The sequence below is a fragment of the Blastocystis hominis genome (genome assembly GCF_000151665.1).
Source record: "Blastocystis hominis, Singapore isolate B (sub-type 7) whole genome shotgun sequence assembly, scaffold_1".
Taxonomy (NCBI): Eukaryota; class Bigyra; order Opalinata; family Blastocystidae; genus Blastocystis; species Blastocystis hominis.
This window is the reverse complement of record NW_013171816.1, coordinates 1,635,274-1,653,676: the sequence shown is the minus strand read 5'-3', so window position 1 is coordinate 1,653,676 and position 18,403 is coordinate 1,635,274. Positions and strand designations below refer to the sequence as shown.

The 18,403-nt window shown below is 41.4% G+C and overlaps 8 protein-coding genes; 3 read left to right on the top strand and 5 right to left on the bottom strand.

The window, feature by feature from the left end:
• Positions 1 to 3,921: 3,921 nt before the first annotated feature.
• Positions 3,922 to 4,645, top strand: GSBLH_T00001177001 (uncharacterized protein). XM_013039528.1 has 2 exons: positions 3,922 to 4,174; positions 4,205 to 4,645. The coding sequence occupies exons 1-2, from the start codon at positions 4,070 to 4,072 to the stop codon at positions 4,583 to 4,585; spliced, it is 486 nt and encodes a 161-aa protein (XP_012894982.1). The 5' UTR covers positions 3,922 to 4,069; the 3' UTR covers positions 4,586 to 4,645.
• Positions 4,646 to 6,017: 1,372 nt separating this feature from the next.
• GSBLH_T00001176001 (uncharacterized protein) lies at positions 6,018 to 7,181 on the bottom strand (the record flags this gene model as incomplete). XM_013039527.1 has 4 exons in its annotated part: positions 6,018 to 6,180; positions 6,210 to 6,853; positions 6,887 to 6,965; positions 6,996 to 7,181. 4 exons carry the CDS (start codon positions 7,179 to 7,181, stop codon positions 6,049 to 6,051), a joined length of 1,041 nt encoding a protein of 346 aa, XP_012894981.1. The 3' UTR covers positions 6,018 to 6,048.
• Positions 7,182 to 7,198: 17 nt separating this feature from the next.
• On the bottom strand, positions 7,199 to 7,764 carry GSBLH_T00001175001 (uncharacterized protein). XM_013039526.1 has 3 exons: positions 7,714 to 7,764; positions 7,378 to 7,679; positions 7,199 to 7,346 (listed from the first exon to the last, which is right to left on the bottom strand). The coding sequence occupies exons 1-3, from the start codon at positions 7,739 to 7,741 to the stop codon at positions 7,224 to 7,226; spliced, it is 453 nt and encodes a 150-aa protein (XP_012894980.1). The 5' UTR covers positions 7,742 to 7,764; the 3' UTR covers positions 7,199 to 7,223.
• A 136-nt stretch (positions 7,765 to 7,900) lies between these two features.
• Positions 7,901 to 8,657, bottom strand: GSBLH_T00001174001 (uncharacterized protein; the record flags this gene model as incomplete). XM_013039525.1 has 4 exons in its annotated part: positions 8,514 to 8,657; positions 8,184 to 8,483; positions 8,126 to 8,152; positions 7,901 to 8,093 (listed from the first exon to the last, which is right to left on the bottom strand). The coding sequence occupies exons 2-4, from the start codon at positions 8,381 to 8,383 to the stop codon at positions 7,901 to 7,903; spliced, it is 420 nt and encodes a 139-aa protein (XP_012894979.1). The 5' UTR covers positions 8,384 to 8,483; positions 8,514 to 8,657.
• Positions 8,658 to 11,915: 3,258 nt separating this feature from the next.
• GSBLH_T00001172001 (Ribosomal protein L2) lies at positions 11,916 to 12,927 on the top strand. XM_013039524.1 has 4 exons: positions 11,916 to 11,950; positions 12,051 to 12,231; positions 12,267 to 12,551; positions 12,590 to 12,927. The coding sequence occupies exons 1-4, from the start codon at positions 11,932 to 11,934 to the stop codon at positions 12,864 to 12,866; spliced, it is 762 nt and encodes a 253-aa protein (XP_012894978.1). The 5' UTR covers positions 11,916 to 11,931; the 3' UTR covers positions 12,867 to 12,927.
• Positions 12,928 to 13,069: 142 nt separating this feature from the next.
• GSBLH_T00001171001 (uncharacterized protein) lies at positions 13,070 to 15,058 on the bottom strand (the record flags this gene model as incomplete). XM_013039523.1 has 8 exons in its annotated part: positions 14,930 to 15,058; positions 14,816 to 14,899; positions 14,714 to 14,785; positions 14,482 to 14,683; positions 14,304 to 14,446; positions 14,045 to 14,268; positions 13,612 to 14,011; positions 13,070 to 13,582 (listed from the first exon to the last, which is right to left on the bottom strand). The coding sequence occupies exons 1-8, from the start codon at positions 14,969 to 14,971 to the stop codon at positions 13,070 to 13,072; spliced, it is 1,680 nt and encodes a 559-aa protein (XP_012894977.1). The 5' UTR covers positions 14,972 to 15,058.
• A 137-nt stretch (positions 15,059 to 15,195) lies between these two features.
• On the bottom strand, positions 15,196 to 15,833 carry GSBLH_T00001170001 (uncharacterized protein; the record flags this gene model as incomplete). XM_013039522.1 has 4 exons in its annotated part: positions 15,196 to 15,365; positions 15,396 to 15,472; positions 15,505 to 15,651; positions 15,685 to 15,833. 4 exons carry the CDS (start codon positions 15,831 to 15,833, stop codon positions 15,211 to 15,213), a joined length of 528 nt encoding a protein of 175 aa, XP_012894976.1. The 3' UTR covers positions 15,196 to 15,210.
• Positions 15,834 to 16,882: 1,049 nt separating this feature from the next.
• GSBLH_T00001169001 (uncharacterized protein) lies at positions 16,883 to 17,352 on the top strand (the record flags this gene model as incomplete). XM_013039521.1 has 1 exon in its annotated part: positions 16,883 to 17,352. The coding sequence occupies one exon, from the start codon at positions 16,883 to 16,885 to the stop codon at positions 17,339 to 17,341; it is 459 nt and encodes a 152-aa protein (XP_012894975.1). The 3' UTR covers positions 17,342 to 17,352.
• Positions 17,353 to 18,403: the final 1,051 nt, after the last annotated feature.

Here is an 18,403-nt window from a genome sequence, read left to right as displayed (position 1 = left end):
TCATGTCTTGTGTATTAATTATTATTATAGTATTCTCAGTTTCTCTGCTCAACTTGACACTATAATTGTTCTACTCAGTATAAAGTCAGCATAACTACTACAATCCAGTAATCAGATAGATAATCCCTGACCATTTTTGATTTATCGAATTCATACCTCACTTTGCTTTTCCGATCCATATCATTCAGAATGACCCATTTCTGCGATATTTTAGGAATTCTTTTAACTACCGTGTTACGCTCAATCAATGTAATACTTGTAAGTATGTCTTTATCCTTGACACCCTGAAACTTCAGAGAATCATCTAAACTCAGTGCTTTTCCGTTTTCTACACAAAGTTGCGAACCCTCTCTGCTATATCCAAACAGACCGAGTATTTCTATTCCAGTCACGTTATCAAGGAACTCTAGAGAGATAGGGGAGCTGGAGGAAACAGTGTTAGACTTGTCATAAATTTGCAAGCAGATTGTTGGGTCATCTGCGTGCATGTACACTATTTACTGGATAAATATCATTTAGACATACTTATCACATCTGTAGACGTCGTGATCTCACCATCAAAGACTACAGAGCTTCCTTTCTTTGTCACGAATACATTTTTATCTTCACATCCTATCACATTCTTTACAAGTTGATTCACTGTAACTGATTGTGTAAAGGGTACTGTTTGTACATATTCCTCATTATTTCCATTGAAAACTCTAATATATTGATTCCTACCTACATTTCCACTACTGGTTAATATTGAACCATTCATGTTTTACGATCCATTTGCATTTTCTTCATATTGATCTGATTCTGCATTCTCTTCTCCGTTTTCACACTCACTGTCTATATTTCTCAATCCATATCATATTTCAGTACCGATAGGATCGCCTTTTGTATTTGAAGGATACGTATTCTCTATATCTTGACTGCGTACAACCAAACCACCTACGATATATATTTACTACTTCAATCTCATCTGAAATACCTTCAAAAGGGACGAAGGCTTCCAGAGAAATATACTGACCTTGTCTTTTCAATCGATATTTCCCCCAATCGCTTATAGGAACTGAGTATTCTGTTAAAATAAAGCAAATGAGTTTGTTATAGGAGAGATTTGTGTAATAGTACAATTCCCTTTGAATGTTTTCCCATTTTATTCTATATGAAAATACTTTGCATACAGATATGAAATCCCCATTTTTACATTGAGATTCTAATGTACTAGTATCAACTAATATGACGCTGTCTTTTATTAAGTATAGGTCACGGGTATCCAAGCTCAAGTCCTTCTACAAGTATTAACCAACTACATTTTGATTACATATAGTTCCTGCTTTATACTTTCTATGGTAGTTGCCGGTTGAATGATATACTTTATTTCACGGCTTCCAATAGAAAATCGTAATATCATAGATCAAAAAGCAGTATTTATGTTTAGAGAAAGTGTATCCTGTTTATTCACACACAGAAATAACAATTGATTTTACAAACAAAATTGTTAAATGAAAAATATGTACTGCGAGGATCGAGCAACAATCCTTTTTGCTTACTTTTAGTGATTTAATTAGAGGTCCAGATTCCATTTCGCTTGGGAAAATATGTGTATAATGATAATAAAATAATGGTACTTTACTAAGAGGAAATACCTCAATCACGATAATACAAATCATTCACAACATAAAATGATTGAGAATATTCGCATCCATTTATTCAGAAGCATTCGCAACAGTACGTATTGCAAATGACTAAAATACCATAAATGTATCTATCATAAACTATTCTCTCCATTCAGCATCACTTGCATTAAGTGATGTGTAGACAAAGTAGTTAAAACTATTTTTTTGTTTTCTTGGCATCCAATATCCATTGGTACTCCAGGAAACCAGATGTCGAAAATTGCTCTTCTCTACACTCTTTATGGATTGTTTTCCCTCAACAGCTCGATAAATTCCCTTCAGGAAGGTAATCTAGAAAAAGTAGAACATAAGTAGGGAAGACTCATTTCATTGTCTCAATTATTCTGCTTTCAAAGTATCACAACAATAATTCCTTTTTTCAAGGAAAATAAAAAAATAGCCGGTAACTGCAATATAAGAGTTATTTGTTGTTACAATTCTCTCAAATGTCTAACATGCCACAATTTTGCAAGCTTTCGGAAACAATAACAGTATTACGTATTATTATTTCGATTATCACAGTGGCTATCCATAGAGTGATTCCCGCGGTTTTCGTGTAATGCTTGTATTATAGTTCTCTTCGTCTATTACTGAGTTAGGAGCCGAAGCGTGATCATTTTTGGTTACAGAAACAGCCCATTGTATTTATAGCAAAAGGTGGAAAATATTGTATTGTTTTCTATCATAACCAATACTTTTCAAAAACGATTATATGTCATGATTGCACTCATTAATGTGATTATAATAGCTATCTATGTATTGGATATAATATACTCAAAACATCAAGGATATGGGAAGTAAGAAACTATAATGTTGTTAATAATAGGAATATTTCGTCATTTACTGTATTGTGCTATGGTAAAGAATGTCCAAAGAACCTAATTATAAAAGAATCATCAAGAATTACAACACGAGTCAAAACTCGTAAAGAAATGAACAATTTAAGTGATAATGATTCTAACAAGAGTTATTCTAACACTATAGAAATGTCAAATGAAAGCTTGACAAATACTTCAATACCTAGTACATCGATCGTGACTCCAACCACAAAATTATCTCGATCAATTAATCCTGATAATAATTTTGAAGTGAAAATTCCTCAAAAGTTACCAACTATTCCGCCAAGGAATTTAACTTCGGATTCGTTTCTTACTAGATTTCGTAATCACAAACGTGTAAGTCATGCAGATATGCGTGATTATAAAACCCGAGAAATCTATCTATTTGTAATCAACTTCCATTTTAGGAATTACACGTATGCTGCGTTTATAAGACAAGGAATTTATAGATTATTTGCTGATAAATATCCATATGATTTTGATTTGTTGTTAATCGGACCAACTTTGGATACAGAGAACAAAGTCTTTACGAATGAACTCCCCGAGAGAGGCTATTATGCATATCATTCAATGAGAGTAGCAATTGATTTGTTTCCACCTGAAGCTGGTTATACATATGCTGGATACTTCGAAGCAAATGATGATAGTTGTTTACAACCGACTTTATTGGGTAAAGAAGATCACAACAAAGCTATGAGTGAAAGGAGTAATACTTGGTTTATAGAAGAGAAATGGATGTGGAATAACATACACAATAGAAATAAGGTTTTATTTTCGAGGGCATTTTTGGATGCTGTGACAGAAATAGAATCAAATCCTACTCTACACAATCTTTGCAATTTTAATTCCTCAAAACTCCGACGTGGATGGGGTGACTTTTTCTATTTTCCAAAATCCAATCTCACTACCTTTTTGGAATTGGAATCCGTGATGTATAAACATTATGTGTTTTTGGAAAATGCAGTTCCATTTATCATGAACTGCTTGACACCAAACGTCATAAAGGATTGTAATCATGGAAAAATGCCAGATCGTGAGGTTTGTCCTCATTTACATCCTGTAAAATTTTCCAGACCCCGAGAACGTAGAATCTGTGTGAACCGCATATTGAATATTACGCTTAGTGAAAAGCCTGATACTTGGTGTATCTGTTTGTTTAATCAAAATTGGAGGCAAATTGGGCGGCAACAACTACAATCTTTTCAATATTAATTTTAATTAATAGTTGGGAATGGATTATTCGGACAGTTATCAGAAAATGATGGAATATGATTCTAACCCTCTTTTTTCTTTTGATGATCCATCGTTATTCTCCCAAGGTGTTTCTACAGCGGATCCGTTATGGAGTGATTGTTTTTTTACGAATGATTCGTTTTCGTCGCCGTTTTTACTAAATCCAATTCATTCGTTCGTAATGGAAAAGGTATTGCATATTTGTTACTCGCTTTTCTTTAGGCAAATCATAAGAGAACGGAACCTTCATTTTCTGTCTTGGCGTCTTCCAAAAGAATAAATGCAACGAACCATCATGACTCTTCGATTCCAGACTCTTTTTCATATAACGGCATGTATATACAGAAGAAACAAATAAAGAAAGTGCTGCAATTTCGTCCATATGACTACAAAACCCAAGAGTATATGTCTGAAAATGGATACAAAGCTGTATTTGAAGTAAATATGGGCTGAAAGGGTGATAAATAGTTAGTAGCAGGAGAGGGTCGGCTGATGACATCGGTTTTCAATCACCTCTTAAAGAAATGGAAGCGGCTAGCAGAGAGTTCCCATGAACTTTGCCTGCGGTCACCTGCAGACCTTGCTTTTGTTTACTCTCACAGCTGTGAGAAGCAAACTGTTGCTGAATTCTGCAAATCGAGCACTGAACTTATCGTGGTTGAATATATGTGGGAAGACTACCAAACGGATATTGATTTGGACTTTGAGAATGATGATGAGACTCTTCAGATCCGAAATGAAGAGAACATCTCATTGAGTTCAAACAGTACATTACCGGATTATTCTGAGGACAGCCTTACAGCTGAAGAAAAGAAGTTTAACATTTCCCTCCCCTCTCTCTATTTGTAATATGTAATATATTTATATTTATATATTATTATTGTACTCTTGCTTTTATACCGAATAACAAAAGAATTGTTGTTTATAGTACTATTTGTTTGTTTGATGAAAGAAGCATCAATGGGGATAGGCCGAGTCATTTCTATACATTTGGATTGTGAAATGATGTAACAACAACAGTGTCCACATGGTTTGTTTGATTTTTCAAGTCTTGTTATTCATGCTTTTTCATTCTTTATAGAAATGGATTTGGTTGACCTAACGGAAAAAACCTTTTATGAAGTTATTCCTTATAGAAGGCTAAGGCAGTTGATACTATTGTTATCATTGAATCCGTTCATGTACAATGGTGCAGTTGCTCCATGGTCCACCAGTTATTACAAATTAATGAGAATTCTACAGACATTCTATCGAAATGGTTATCTTCACGGAGAAAACCTTATTGTCCCTATTCACTACTCGAAGCGCAGTAATGCTCCAAAGGTTGACGGAAGGACGATTGGGAGGGTGTATCCAGTAAATGACATCAGCTGTGGGTGTTTACCTTCTATCCTCCGTGGTGCTTTATTGGGGGATTGTTATGTGTATCTAGATATTAGTAGTTCCCATTCCACGATTTTGATGGCATTGTGTGCCAAGAATGGTATTCAATGCAAGTACCTGTCTCAATACCATAATAACCGGGATAATGTTATCGAATCGACTATGAAAGAGTATAATATCACTCGGGAAGTTGCAAAAGTTGCGTATATTAGTTGCATGAATATGTCGACCTATCGAAATTGGAGAGAAAAGTATAATATTGAGAAGGAGGAAATTGGTTTTTTGCATGGTTTACGGATTGAGATGAATAACATCATCAAGCAGTTAAAGCTATGCTATCCAGATTATGTTGAATCTATTAAACAGACAAATCGGTATAAACACGAGGGCGTTTTTGAGAGTTGGTTGGTCCAAGACTTTGAGTGTATGATCTTATCTATGATTTGCTCCTCATTTCCGCACTTGGCAGAGCATGCCATTCTGAATTTTGATGGAATAATGGTTCTTCGCAAGAACTATCGAGAAGGGGATGAGAAGCGTATTTCGCAGATGTTGGAAGACTACTTAAAAGTTAAGGTGCAGTTGAAAATTGACACAATGGAATGTCTGGATCTAAGCCCTTTCGAAGAGCTTTACTTTGAGAAAGATTCCAGAGTTCTCCACAAGGAGCGATTCGAGCGTGATATTGCATACCTCAATTCGCTCAGCTCTCCACAGGCCGACGCTCTTCGGAATTTCAATACTTTTGAAGGGTTAGTAGAGTGTTTTCTTCGGTTTGGGATGTCTCAGGAGTTCCAGGATTACTGCGCAAACCGCCTTGTGATGAAATGGTCCAGCGATCTCCAGATGGAAGTTCTAATGAATGTGACTCCGAAGGATGTTTTTAAACAAATGTGGGATTTTCTCTCCTCTGTTTCCAAAACTCACTACTACGAACGCAGCGTCTCCTCCACAAACTGCACGAATTCGCTCAGATTTCCAAACGCCCTCCCCTTCAACGCCTTCTCCACGACTTCGCGCTTCGCTCCTTCAATTTTCTTCACTTCGATCAGCCCAAACGTCTACTCTCAACGCCCTTCTCCATCTCTACATTCGGATACAGCGCCGGAATCAAGCACGTCACTTCAACTTCCTCTGGGAAGACAATCTCCATAGTCTGATCGTCCTCGCTCGTCACGATCGCCTTCTCCTGCAGACTTTCTATCTCGGCGTGAAGACGTTGGCTCGCATACAGACCCGAGATCGCTTGATACACGAGCAGCGCCACGTCATTGCGAGAAATGGCATATTCGATCGCCTTCTGGAAGCATGGATAGGAGGGATCGAGCGTGGCGGACTGGATGGAATGAGCGGACTCGTCGTTGAGAGAGAAGGAGACGTCCAGGTCGTTGCCTTCTTTCAAATGCATGTGGATGTGGGAGGGGTCTGTGTGGATGCTGGAAACACTCGGCGAACGGCGATAGACGTTGCGGAGAGAGGTGAGGAACTTCATGCGATTCTCCTCGCGGAGCAAGGGGAGCTCGTCGACGTTGCGGATGTCGATCTCGATGTTCAGGGAGGGGATTGAGAGAATATCGGGAAGGTCCGACGGTTCGGAGGCTTCCACGCCCAACTCGGAAGCCAAGGCCTGAATGAATTGCGACAACTCGTTGAACTTGTGACGAGACTCATTCAGACACACAGATGCGCTATCATATTGTGATTCATACTCAGGGTTCGCTCCGGCAGGATATACTATACAGAATGTACTCGAGTATCACACAGTACCATCTTCCATGAGCACAGAAATGGATTCGCTACACTTAGGAAGAAGAGTGATTTGGTCGTTGTAATCTTCGACCAATTTCTACACTAGTAGTCAACAAAAGATGAGTACATTCAAAGATACAATTCTATCAGCAAAACGGTCAACCTCATTAGTTGATTCGTTAAAATAGGCAATCACGGCAACAAGGAGTCTATATAGGTAAGCAGAATGTGCGCGTACAACTTTTCCACAATACTCATAATAAAGTTTGTCTTTCGAAGAATCGACGAAGAATAACGAACACACCCTTTTCATTTTGAAACAAACACCTCAGCAAGCACTCAATAGTAACACATCTTATTCTCTCTTGGCAGCAGCCTCGGCACGAGCCTGACGGGCAGCAAAGTTGTTGGGACCCACTCTCTTCGCGCCAGGAGCCAACACAACGTTTACATATCTGCGGTTGTACTGCTCTCGCTTCTACCACTCACATCGACCTCCATTCCCCCACCTTAGCGCGACCCACGTGGGACTTCGCCTTCTCCTGCTTGTCGACCTTGGGAGTCTGGTTCTTCACCTTTCCGGCACGAGTCAGAGAACCGTGCACCTTACCACCTCCACGCAGACGGAGCACCAAGTGCAGGGTCGACTCCTTCTGAATGTTGTAGTCAGAGAGGGTGCGGCCATCCTCAAGCTGCTTTCCAGCGAAAATCAGACGCTGCTGATCTGGGGGAATTCCCTCCTTGTCCTGAATCTTAGCCTTCACGTTCTCGATCGTATCGGAGGACTCGACGTCGAGAGTAATAGTCTTTCCTGCAAATTACAAAAACCCACGACGCAGCCTTACCAGTAAGAGTCTTGACGAAAATTTGCATTGTCGTTTTAATTCCCTTCTCTTTATAGAAAAGTTTTGTTAAACTGCTCGCCTTTCATCCTAAAAGTAAAGCGCGTATCTGATTGGACGCACCAAAAATTTCTGAAGTAACAAACAAATACATAAAACAATCAAAAACATCTCAAAAACGACTTTTCGTTCAGTTTCGCAGATGGCGAGAGTTCTTAAACATATTTCGCATAAAGGCTACAAGAATCGAGAAATTTCGTGCCGAAGCCGAATGTCGTATTGAAAGCATGCTCATGGCACACACCTCTGATAAAATTAGGTAAATCAGTAAGGAAGCAAGAAAAATGTAAAAAGAAACTTTGTTGTTTTTCGCTACACATTGTCTATTTGTTACGTAAGATGCATAGCAGGATACCCCATAAAGGTGCAGTGATGGTCGTGTCTACGATTCAGCAACGAGTTGAAATACCTACTCTAGATAACACACATTACAAAATGAGCAGTGGTAGCTATGGGGAGGGCGGTAAAGGCCACATATCGTACAGAAAGTATAACCAAGCGGCTCCAAGGTCGGCTTGTTCTCTAAGGAATTATCCTCTTCTCTGCGAATAATTCCGGGATCCAAAAGGGAAGTATAGAAATAGCTCGTTGTACAAATTATGTAGGTAAGCATTATGAATATCGCCATTCCGGTTGACTCAGTATATCGAAACAGATAAATTGTTGGAATGACGCATAATATCAGGACAATAGAAAAGGGAACGGAAATTTTCCTATTTCAGACATTCTTCAGTAAATTATACCTATCTGGTCCCAAAGCAATCCAAGAACGGCCCTTTGATAAAGTATCGGCAATAACAAAAAACTGACCTTTTGAGAAGCAGAATCTATATTACTGAATTAGAAATTACCAATACTTCCTATTATCTCCGAAAAGCATGGAATAGCAATGACAATTTTGACAAAGAATTTTTCTTTAACAAACACATAGCATCTTGCATAAAATCATGATACAATCTATTCTCATTCCCCTAACGTGTATGTAAACGAACCTCGATGATTTCTATTTTGGAACTGATGGATTTGCTTTAGGCCTGCTTCGGCGTCTTTGATATATGCTTCTATCTTTTTGGGATCCGTTTCTTTGGCATGATCACGAAATTCTAGTGGAGTGATTCTTTCATTAAGCTATTACCCTCCTTGATCGCAACAATTAGTTTATCCCTCTTTATCGATGGATATGACTTCATTCCCTATCTCTCACCCTGTTGCTATAGAAATACCCTTAGAATGTCCCGATAGAGTCTGCAAACAATCTTTCCAGTTTGACTCATCGAATTCTAATATTAGTTGGACAGCAATAGATAGCGTTTAAAACCATTAGAAACAACAATATCACAAAGTTTTGTGAAGGAAATGGATATGAACGTGCTCCTTTCATTTTTCTAATGCAAGAATCATCAGAAGTGAGCGTAAAAATGGTATTCGTGTGGTGTTTGTAGAAACAAGAGAATTCACCGGAGGTAGCAAGAACGAGAAGCGACTCAACCTCGATAACAGTGGATGAATCAGAATTCGAGGAAGAGATTCTCCAGTTATTAGGGCATAACGAGGAAACCTTCAGTGTCTTTTGTTCTCTCTACGAAGATCTCAAGTGGTTGAACGATTCGACTGTCATGTAGACAGCAAAAGATCGATGCAGACGGCTTCTATCACAATCTGGAATTCCTGTGCACCACTTGCAGCGCTCTGCAGATTATGAAAGTCGTTCGTCTGAATTGTCCTCTGGAAATCTATCCTGATGTGGAGCATTTTCTTTCCAGGATGTATGTGGTGGCGCTATGATTAGTATAATTGTTCTAGGAGACATCAGGATATTGAGGTTTATGAACAGTATGAAGTGGTACAGAATTGGATAGAATTGGATAATATAACACATAGGACATGAAACAGCGGTACAACGCTTTGCTGTCACAAATCAAAACAATTTGTTCGCAATGTGAAGAAAACCAAGTTGGATTGCCCAACGGTAATGATTCCTCATCAATGATCAAATCAGACCATATTCTCTATCGCAAACTCTTCAAGCTCCGACGGAGAGCACGGAAAGTAGGGAGAGAAATCAAGCAGGTGATGAATGACGAAGAGTGTGGCTACACGGTCAACAGAGAAAGCGAGTAGTTCCAAGTCACCACGTCATCAACAGATTCAAATCCATGATTGAGATGTTGACTACGGAGCTCAGCACAGCGATCGAAGAAGCGAACTCTGTTTTCATTGTCTCATGATGACTCATTCTAGCTGCCAGACAATTACGAACCTCTCCTAGACGACGACGTTCTCAATGAAATGAAGCAATCCAACCACGACTGGGTGGTTCATCACATCAAGCATGACAAATTCGGTGACATGAAACGAAAACACTTCACGCTCTATCCTCGTTCCCAGCGATCCATTGGGATCTACTGCAGAGAAAACGATCATGTCATGTGTTTCTGGAAGGAAGGGTATAACAGTCGCTTACTGTTCGACTGCATTTTCTATCCAGATGGATCGAGCTCGTATTCCAATGTGTAGGACAAAACTTTCGAGTAAGAAGCAGAATTCCACTCCTCGTCCGTGTGTCTCGCTATTGTTTCCTATTTCAAGCCAAGCGGGCAGGTAGTCTCGTCCTTCAATGGAGCAACAAGCTGAGCTTTCGAAAATCCAAGGATATTCACCTGTACGCTCGGCGATACAGCGTATCCACAGAAGCGCCTTTCGAACTAGCCCATAGATGGACAGAGAGTGTTTGAGCTATACGACGAGCGGCAGTACAAAGTGCTGGAAGTACAAAACCGGTTTCTCACCAAACTGAAAATCGAAGTGAGGCATGTGCATTCGACCTTCTTGTAGGGAGGGCTGCTGACTATGAAGGTAGGCGCTGTTTCTCAGCAAGAAGATGGCACGAACTACATCACAACATGTTATTGGAAACGTAGTAATTCAGTGACCACTTTCATCACAGACGAGCTCATGAATATTCGTACAAGCTGGTCTGTGAGCCATACATGGGAACAATGGAAAGACATCCATGCGTATATCGAGTTCATTTCCGTTAACAAAAACATTGACCTTCCATCCTTACCCAAATCCCATTTAGTCATGACAACTCTTTTAATTGACGACAGAATGAATGCTCTCAATCGGTATCTCAGACAATACCGCTTGACACTTAGATATGTTCAAGGATTAATGCAATATGACCAGATTATATCCAGCTATGAAGTGAGCAAGTTCTTCGGAATTGCAACTCACATACGCAAGGAAAAATGTATTGCACTCTTTGAAGTTGTAAGAAATAGGCGCTGTTTTATGTATGCTTCAGCAAAATGGAGCAAAGGGCAAGGTAATTGTTTTCCGCAATTACGACCTAGAATGAAAAGCAAGTGGTAGAAAACATTGAGGAACGATTTGTTCTAACGGATGCGGATGTATCCATAACGGATCCTGTCTCCTATCTCACCACAAGATAAGATGACGTCAAAGAATGATATTGATGATACAATATTATTTTTAAAAAATGTTTCCCTTGTTTGTTTTAGTATTGGGTGTGGCGATTGCTGGGAATTTACGACTTAAATCTGAAATGCACGTTAAAGATTGCGGCACCGAAGCCACCCTGATGCATTTCACAGACTATAAAGTATCTGACCTCGAGAGAAGTAAGGACCTCACGTTTGATTCAGGATATGCCATCCTCAACAAGAATATCACATCTGGAGAAGTTCGGTTTGTGGCAACTAGAAACTCAGTATGAAGCGTTTTTGCTATATCATGAGTAGGGCCTTTTGCTTGATCATACCTTCGATTATTGTGGTGAGCAGTATTTCTCGCTACCACTTCTCATTGGAAAACTATATTACACTGGGTCTGATTGTTCAGTTCCTCGCCCCATAAATGATCATTTTAGTAGTAAGCTCCATGTTCCATGGTTCACTCCTTCCGTAAGAATCGGCTCTCTTTGTTGACCTTGTAGGGGAAATATGAACTGACGATCAATGCAACCTCAACCGATGGCCAGAATATTTTCTGCCTTTATGGATGGAGCGAACTCTAGTTTTTGGCTTGCTGTTCATTTTTGTTTCATACACAATGATTTCAGTTTTCATGCCCAAAATACCCCTGATTTTTTACTGTTTGTGACTATGCTTAAGAAAAAGACATACCGAATTCTTTGAAATGGGTCGTGTTATTCGAGGTAAGCATTGGAAAACTGGGGTGTGGAGGCATTTTTGTGTTTAATGAATACTTGCTGATTTCTGTTATTTGTGGCTGAATTCATCTAACGGCGTGTGTAGGACAAAGAAAGGGAGCTAAAGGAGCTGTCTTCCAGGCTCACACTCACCTGCGCAAGGGAGTGCCTCAATTCCGTGCCTTGGACTATTCTGAGCGCAACGGATTCCTGAAGGGAGTGGTGCGAGAGATCGTTCACGATTCCGGTCGTGGCGCTCCTCTTGCTCGCGTCACTTTCCGCAATCCGTATTTTCGTTTGACAGATGGTCGCTAATGGGTAGTTACCACTTCAAGGTGGACAAGGAGCTGTTCCTGGCTGCTGAGGGTATGTTCACTGGCCAGAGCGTGTTCTGCGGTAAGAAGGCCGATATCAGCGTTGGTAACGTGCTTCCTCTGCGTGAGCTTCCTGAAGGAACTGTTGTGTGCAACGTGGAGCACAAGGTGGGCGATCGCGGCAGTCTGGCTCGTTGCTCTGGCGACTATGTGACTGTGATTGGTCACTCGGATGACCGCAGCATGACGTTCATCCGTCTGCCTTCGGGCATCAAGAAGACGGTTTCTTCGAGGTATGCTTTTCTCTCTTTGTGTTGGTTGTAACGCGTAGCTGCCGTGGCATGGTGGGAATCGTGGCTGGCGGAGGCCGCATGGACAAGCCGATGCTGAAGGCGGGTCGTGCGTACCACAAGTTCGCTGTGAAGCGCAATGAGTGGCCGAAGGTGCGCGGTGTGTGCATGAACCCTGTGGATCACCCGCACGGAGGAGGTAACCACCAGCACATTGGTAAGCCTTCGACTCGCAGCCGTGGCACTTGCCCCGGAAAGAAGGTCGGTCTCATTGCTGCTCGTCGCACTGGACGTATTCGTGGACGTGTGGAGCCTTAAAACGCGACTGGTGCGTCATGATTGGCTCGATAGGGTACGTTTATGGCTTGGTATGTCGCCTTGTTTGTTTGTTGGTATCAATTCTCCACCACGTTTCCGTTTTCATTCTCATTCTCATTCTTATTCTTATTCTTATTGAAATCATCAGCACTTTCATTTTCATTTTCATAAACTCATTTCAATTGTGATCAACAAACAACATATCAGCCCCATAACTTAATCACTCCGTCCCACCCACTCGATGCCACATAGCTCTTCTCGATCGGATGCCACGCCAGTCCTGCACCGGCTCCCTTGTGCGCCGGCATCTTCTTCAGCACTTTGCACGTTCGCCAGCTCCAGAACCACAGATTTCCTTCTGCATCGCCACTCCCTACAAACTCTCCGTCCGGAGAAACAGCAGGCTGCAGAGCAAATCCGCTCACTTTGTGGCCGTTGAATCGCTTTCGGGGATGGTGAACGACGGTGTCCATACACTTGTAGACCGCGATCTGGTTGTTGAGCGCCTGGCAGAGAATGTAGTCGCCAGAAGGGTGGAGAGTCATGGCGGGCATGGAGGTCATGTAGGTTTCCTGGATGTATCGCGTTGGAGGGTTGTAGCCGTAGTCCCAGCACAGCATCTTGCGGTCATCCGACGTGCTGACGAACTTCCGACCGTTCTCGTAGAAGCACACCGCGTTCACTGCCGCTTCGTGGTAGTTGTACGTCATCGTGCACTACATAAAAGACCAGTCACAACGCTCACCTCGCCCGTGCGGATATCGAACTGATGGATACACGAGTCCTGGGAGGGAGTCAAGAAGGAATTCGAATCGGAAGGAGCCCACACGCACTGGAAAGGAATCGTTCCCTTGGTGTAGTTGCCAATGCACTTGCCGCTCTCCGTGTCCCACAGCTTGATATTCCGATCGAAGGACGCAGAGAGGAAGGTCTTTCCGTCCGAAGAGAACGCGACCCAGCGCACACCCGCAGCGTGGCCCATGTAGGTCCGCTTTACGTTGCGGCGATTGTACACATCCCAGATTTTGACCTGGCAGTGACACCCCACGCCCGAGCTTACCTTCATATCCATGCTTCCAGACAACAAAAGATGGCCGTAGGTAGGGAAGAACTCGATGCTCTGCACCGCTTCGGTGTGTCCCGTCCTAGAACTCTCACTCGTTTCTGTCGCGATTTACCATTTGTGGATCACCTTGGTCGGCAGGAACGATCGCTTCTGGTCCGCTGGATGCAGATCCGAGGGCGGAACGATCCACGTTCGACCCAGATAATCCTTCTCTTCCTTCCCGTGGAACGTCGACTTCGCCTTTTCGATTGGAATTCCGAGGCCAGACGGTTCGAACGGATTGACGGGCGTTTCCTCGTCCACCACGTCTTCGGGTGTTTTGCCGGTGCGAATCCACTACATCGAATCAAGTCGATTCTCGATAAGATTACCTCGCGTACTTTCTTGTCCTTGTTTCGCTCCAGCCACACGCGCTGCCATTCCGTCATTTCGCCCTTCTCTTCGGAAGTCATTCGATCTTCTTCTTCGCCCTGGTAGCCTGCCCAAGGACCCTTCCAATTCTCGACATCCGATGCTGTGGATAAAGAGAGAGTGTGCAGACAAGACTACCTTTGCCAGCGTGCTCTCGTTTGCGGCTTTGCTCTTTCGCGTAGTCCGCCTGACGCGTGTCGAAGATGGTGCGACCTTCGAACTTCTCGTGCAGCCACTTGTTTCCTACCACTTTATCCGATCCATCGGGGGCCTTCGCATATCCAAAGTTGTGAAAAGTCTGGTATTGTTCTTTGAAATCGAACTCTTCCAGATTCATATGCTAACCGTCAGACGAATTATGGGATCTCACTTCCACGTATCCAGTGGTCACGTTATTTTCACCGGAAGCAAGGGGGTTTGCGTAATATGGAGCTTCAGGTCCCTATGAATGGAGCACTGCACAAACCTTTACAACCACCGGCTTATACATCTCCTCCACGGTCGGATTATACTTTAACGTCTTCTTCGTGTTATTCACCAGAGACACCATTTCAGGCTAGACTGATACGACGATACAATCTCCTACCTGTTTACTCACAGGGAGAGATGGAGCTAGGTCTACATGCATCTTCTTCAAGACGGGTTCGATAGTCTCTTTAGTTTCCTCCTCTTCCTTTGGATTCTGCGTTCCCTCGTCCTGATATGCTCTTATCAGATCCATTTCGTATATTTGAATCCAGAGACAAAAGAAGTGCCTATTTTTGTCGTCAACTAACTCATTTAAAAAGCAGTCATTCTTTTCACAATGAACCCATAAAGAAGGATAGGGTCAGAGGTGTTAATCAAACACAATAAAAATAGAACAATTTACTCCTTACCCAACATAATGAACAAACCCATAATGCCAAGAATTGCGTATCTCAGCCACGGGTAATCGGTTGTCCAAATCGTAAACATTCCGAAATAGGGAGCATACGCCACACTTGCACCATAAATGTTGGTGCGAGAAAGGAATGACTGGCCTAACCATGACTATTTCACATCTCCTCTACCTCGAGCGTAAAGCTGCTGGTCGTATACCTGATTATTATCTCCCTTTGTCAAGAAACGGGACTCGTCCTCAGTTCCACTATGATCAAAGTACAAAACTATAGAAATTACGGATTGTGAATCACGTGAATTCGGTGAACAATCGGAATATCACGCCCAGGAATACTGTAAACAACAATGTCAGCAATCTTCAAGGAATGGAAGCGGTTATCGACGACAAGGACATCTCCACGTCTATACTCAGGTAACATGGAGCCTCTGAATGTAAGAATTACCAAATACGACCAATACGTAAGGATAACGACAACCGGAGTTGTAGTATTCAGTGTATAACTGAGCAGCTTCCATGCTGCAAGCGCAGAGGCGAAAAAGGTAAGCATCGAGATTGTCTGTATGATTAACAATCTCTTACTCTTAAATATAGAGTTCAGTGCTCCCATTGTGGAGGACTTCTTAGATGGTTCCTGCTCCATAGCCAACGAAAGTTTATATGACAGTGTACTGTACTTGTAAAAGAAATGTATGAAGAAGGTAGGTGGTTCGTAATACAAGTATTTGGTCAATCCTTTGTCAAATGAGTGTGTTGAGTACCTTCCTGTTGTGATCTAATCAGAAATGAGTATGAATCCGGAAGTGGATAAATATATATTGAAAAAAGTGAATACTGTTTGTGATTTGCCAATTGTTTTAAAGCATGAATATCGATTGAATTCCAATCGAATATACATTACATATAGTTTCCAGACTCATAAAAATATGCTGTAATAAAGCAAATTGTACATTGATGTCTATTTGAACCTTTCCAGGTTACAATCGATTTCGCATCATTTCCATAACCGACTCCAAAAGTAGAATCTTCATAACATCATCTTATCATTCAAGTCAAATGACACCTAGTTTGATTTGTTATTTACGATGTGATATCACGTTACTCAACTCAAATGGAATAAAGTCGCCATAACACCATCTATCGACTCCGCAGTGAAAATAAGTGGATGATTCGAATATATAAACCGTTCTATGTTTTTATGCACAATAAAAGAGCATGATTGGATCGAAAACTGAAAGCTGAAAATAGCCCTCTGTCGTGGCACTGCATTGTTCCTCTGATCGAATACGATAGTTTTAAAGTGTTTGCTGTAATCAATGCATATATAATAATGGTGGTTATTTGATTGTTTCAGGTCTTTAAAAACTGGGCGAACAAGTGTCTCCAGTCCTTTCACAGCTTCCCGACAAGTTTTACGAATAATTGAGCACCCTTTACAGAATTATCAAGATGTTTCCTGGAAATTTCTCCTCACTTCGGAATATAGAGCGAAGATTTTATGCAAAATGATTACTCGGTTGTTTGTGGTACTATTCCAGAGTTGATGGTTTTCAAATATTCTCTGCGGTCTTTGTTATTTACCCACAATGCTTAGTTTTACGAGCTTTCCACTTAGTGATGACATGATAATGGGTGCCACTCGTGAGCAGCTTGCTTCGGATGTTCATGTGTGGCACACTGATCGTTTCGAGGAGAACATATTATGGCCTGTTCCCTAGCATTAGCTGTCTTCAGGAGTCCCCTGAAGACAGCTTATTGTTTCAGGAACAGCGGATGGCTCTTCCTGAAACCGTTGCGCCGACTTTTGATATGTCTAACGACGTTTTACTAAGAAGTGATCCTTCTTCCTACCCGTTTTGTTCCTACTCAACTGATTCCGTTGAAAGTGATCAGAGCGATTCGCACCTTTCAGATTCCTATGACTCGTCTTCTCTCTCTTCTGTCGAGCCAGTTGGAGGTCTTAACTCTTACTTACAGTCCCTTATTGTTAAACAACAACAAACTAAAGCAAAAGAAAGAAGATTGAGGAGAATGCAAATCTTAAAGATGAGGAGGAAGAATGGGCTTATTTCTTTTGATGTGAAGCCTCTTAGATATGAAAGCAAACGTCGACGATAATCCTGCTATTTTTGTTTTTTGTTACAAACAGAGAATAAAGTAGACTTAAAATGAGCGAACGCTTGTTGTTGAAATGTGAAGTTCTTGAGATTGTGGACTATAATGACATTTTTAGGCCATGCTGTGAGGTTCTCGAGCTCTTTGTGGAGCATTAGATCCATAAATACATGGTACTTCCCAGATGTGTCAGAGGGATGAATGTCGACATTTTCCAGCAGCCTTCCAAGAAGACAGTCTTCAGCTGCATGAATCACCAAGTCCTGGTAGAGCGTTCCAATGTTGATGAATGGGACAATATCAGCAGACACGATATATCCTCCTCCGAGCACATAGTTAAATACACGCTTCCATCGCGGATAGTCCGCAGGGACATCAAAGGCGGTTTCCTTGTCTTTCTTGCTATACAGTGTATCTTTCCAACTATAACCCCCATAAAAGAAGTGATCATTCACAGAGGACAAGTATTTCACGGCATTGGGGACGTGCAAAAAGCAATCTGCGTCCAGTCGAATAATAAACTTGGCTGGGCAGTGGTCTCGAATCCATAAAAAGGAGTCCAGCATGGTTAATGTAACGTTTGTATAGCTGTCTACGTGCTGAGAATACAAAATATCGTGGAATGCTCTGTTTTCCGTAGTGATAGATTGGATAACCTCTGTATTTCCCTTGTCTGCAACCACGAAAAATCCATAATCTACCTTCTTCCCTTCAATGGATTCACGCTTTATGTTCTCTCTGAATAACATGCGACGGTCAATATCATTTTGATGCACTAGGATCATTACAAATAAGAAGGTATCATTGTGGCACACATCCGTATTCGTATCCACGACATTTGGCTCCAAACGATAGTCGATGGATTGATAATCTTTGTCTTTGGTTTGGAACTTATGAATCTTGTATCCACGCAACTGATACGCACGGTGTATACCATCAAACTTGTCATCACGAATACAACCATCAGATTGAATGATAGATGAAGTAAAGATGGAAGAAGCGTAGGCCTGGCACTTGCACGGATCGATATTCAAATTACAAACAATATCGTTATTAAACAGTCTT

Coding starts and splice junctions, on each gene's coding strand:
- GSBLH_T00001177001 (XM_013039528.1), top strand. CDS start 4,070: ATGTATATACAGAAGAAACAAATAAAGAAAGTGCTGCAATTTCGTCCA. Junction 4,175..4,204: donor GATACAAAGCTGTATTTGAA/GTAAATATGGGC, acceptor GGTGATAAATAG/TTAGTAGCAGGAGAGGGTCG.
- GSBLH_T00001175001 (XM_013039526.1), bottom strand. CDS start 7,741: ATGCAAATTTTCGTCAAGACTCTTACTG. Junction 7,680..7,713: donor TTTCGTCAAGACTCTTACTG/GTAAGGCTGCGT, acceptor TGTAATTTGCAG/GAAAGACTATTACTCTCGAC. Junction 7,347..7,377: donor CCCACGTGGGTCGCGCTAAG/GTGGGGGAATGG, acceptor TGTGAGTGGTAG/AAGCGAGAGCAGTACAACCG.
- GSBLH_T00001172001 (XM_013039524.1), top strand. Junction 12,232..12,266: donor CGCGTCACTTTCCGCAATCC/GTATTTTCGTTT, acceptor GCTAATGGGTAG/TTACCACTTCAAGGTGGACA. Junction 12,552..12,589: donor AAGAAGACGGTTTCTTCGAG/GTATGCTTTTCT, acceptor TGTAACGCGTAG/CTGCCGTGGCATGGTGGGAA.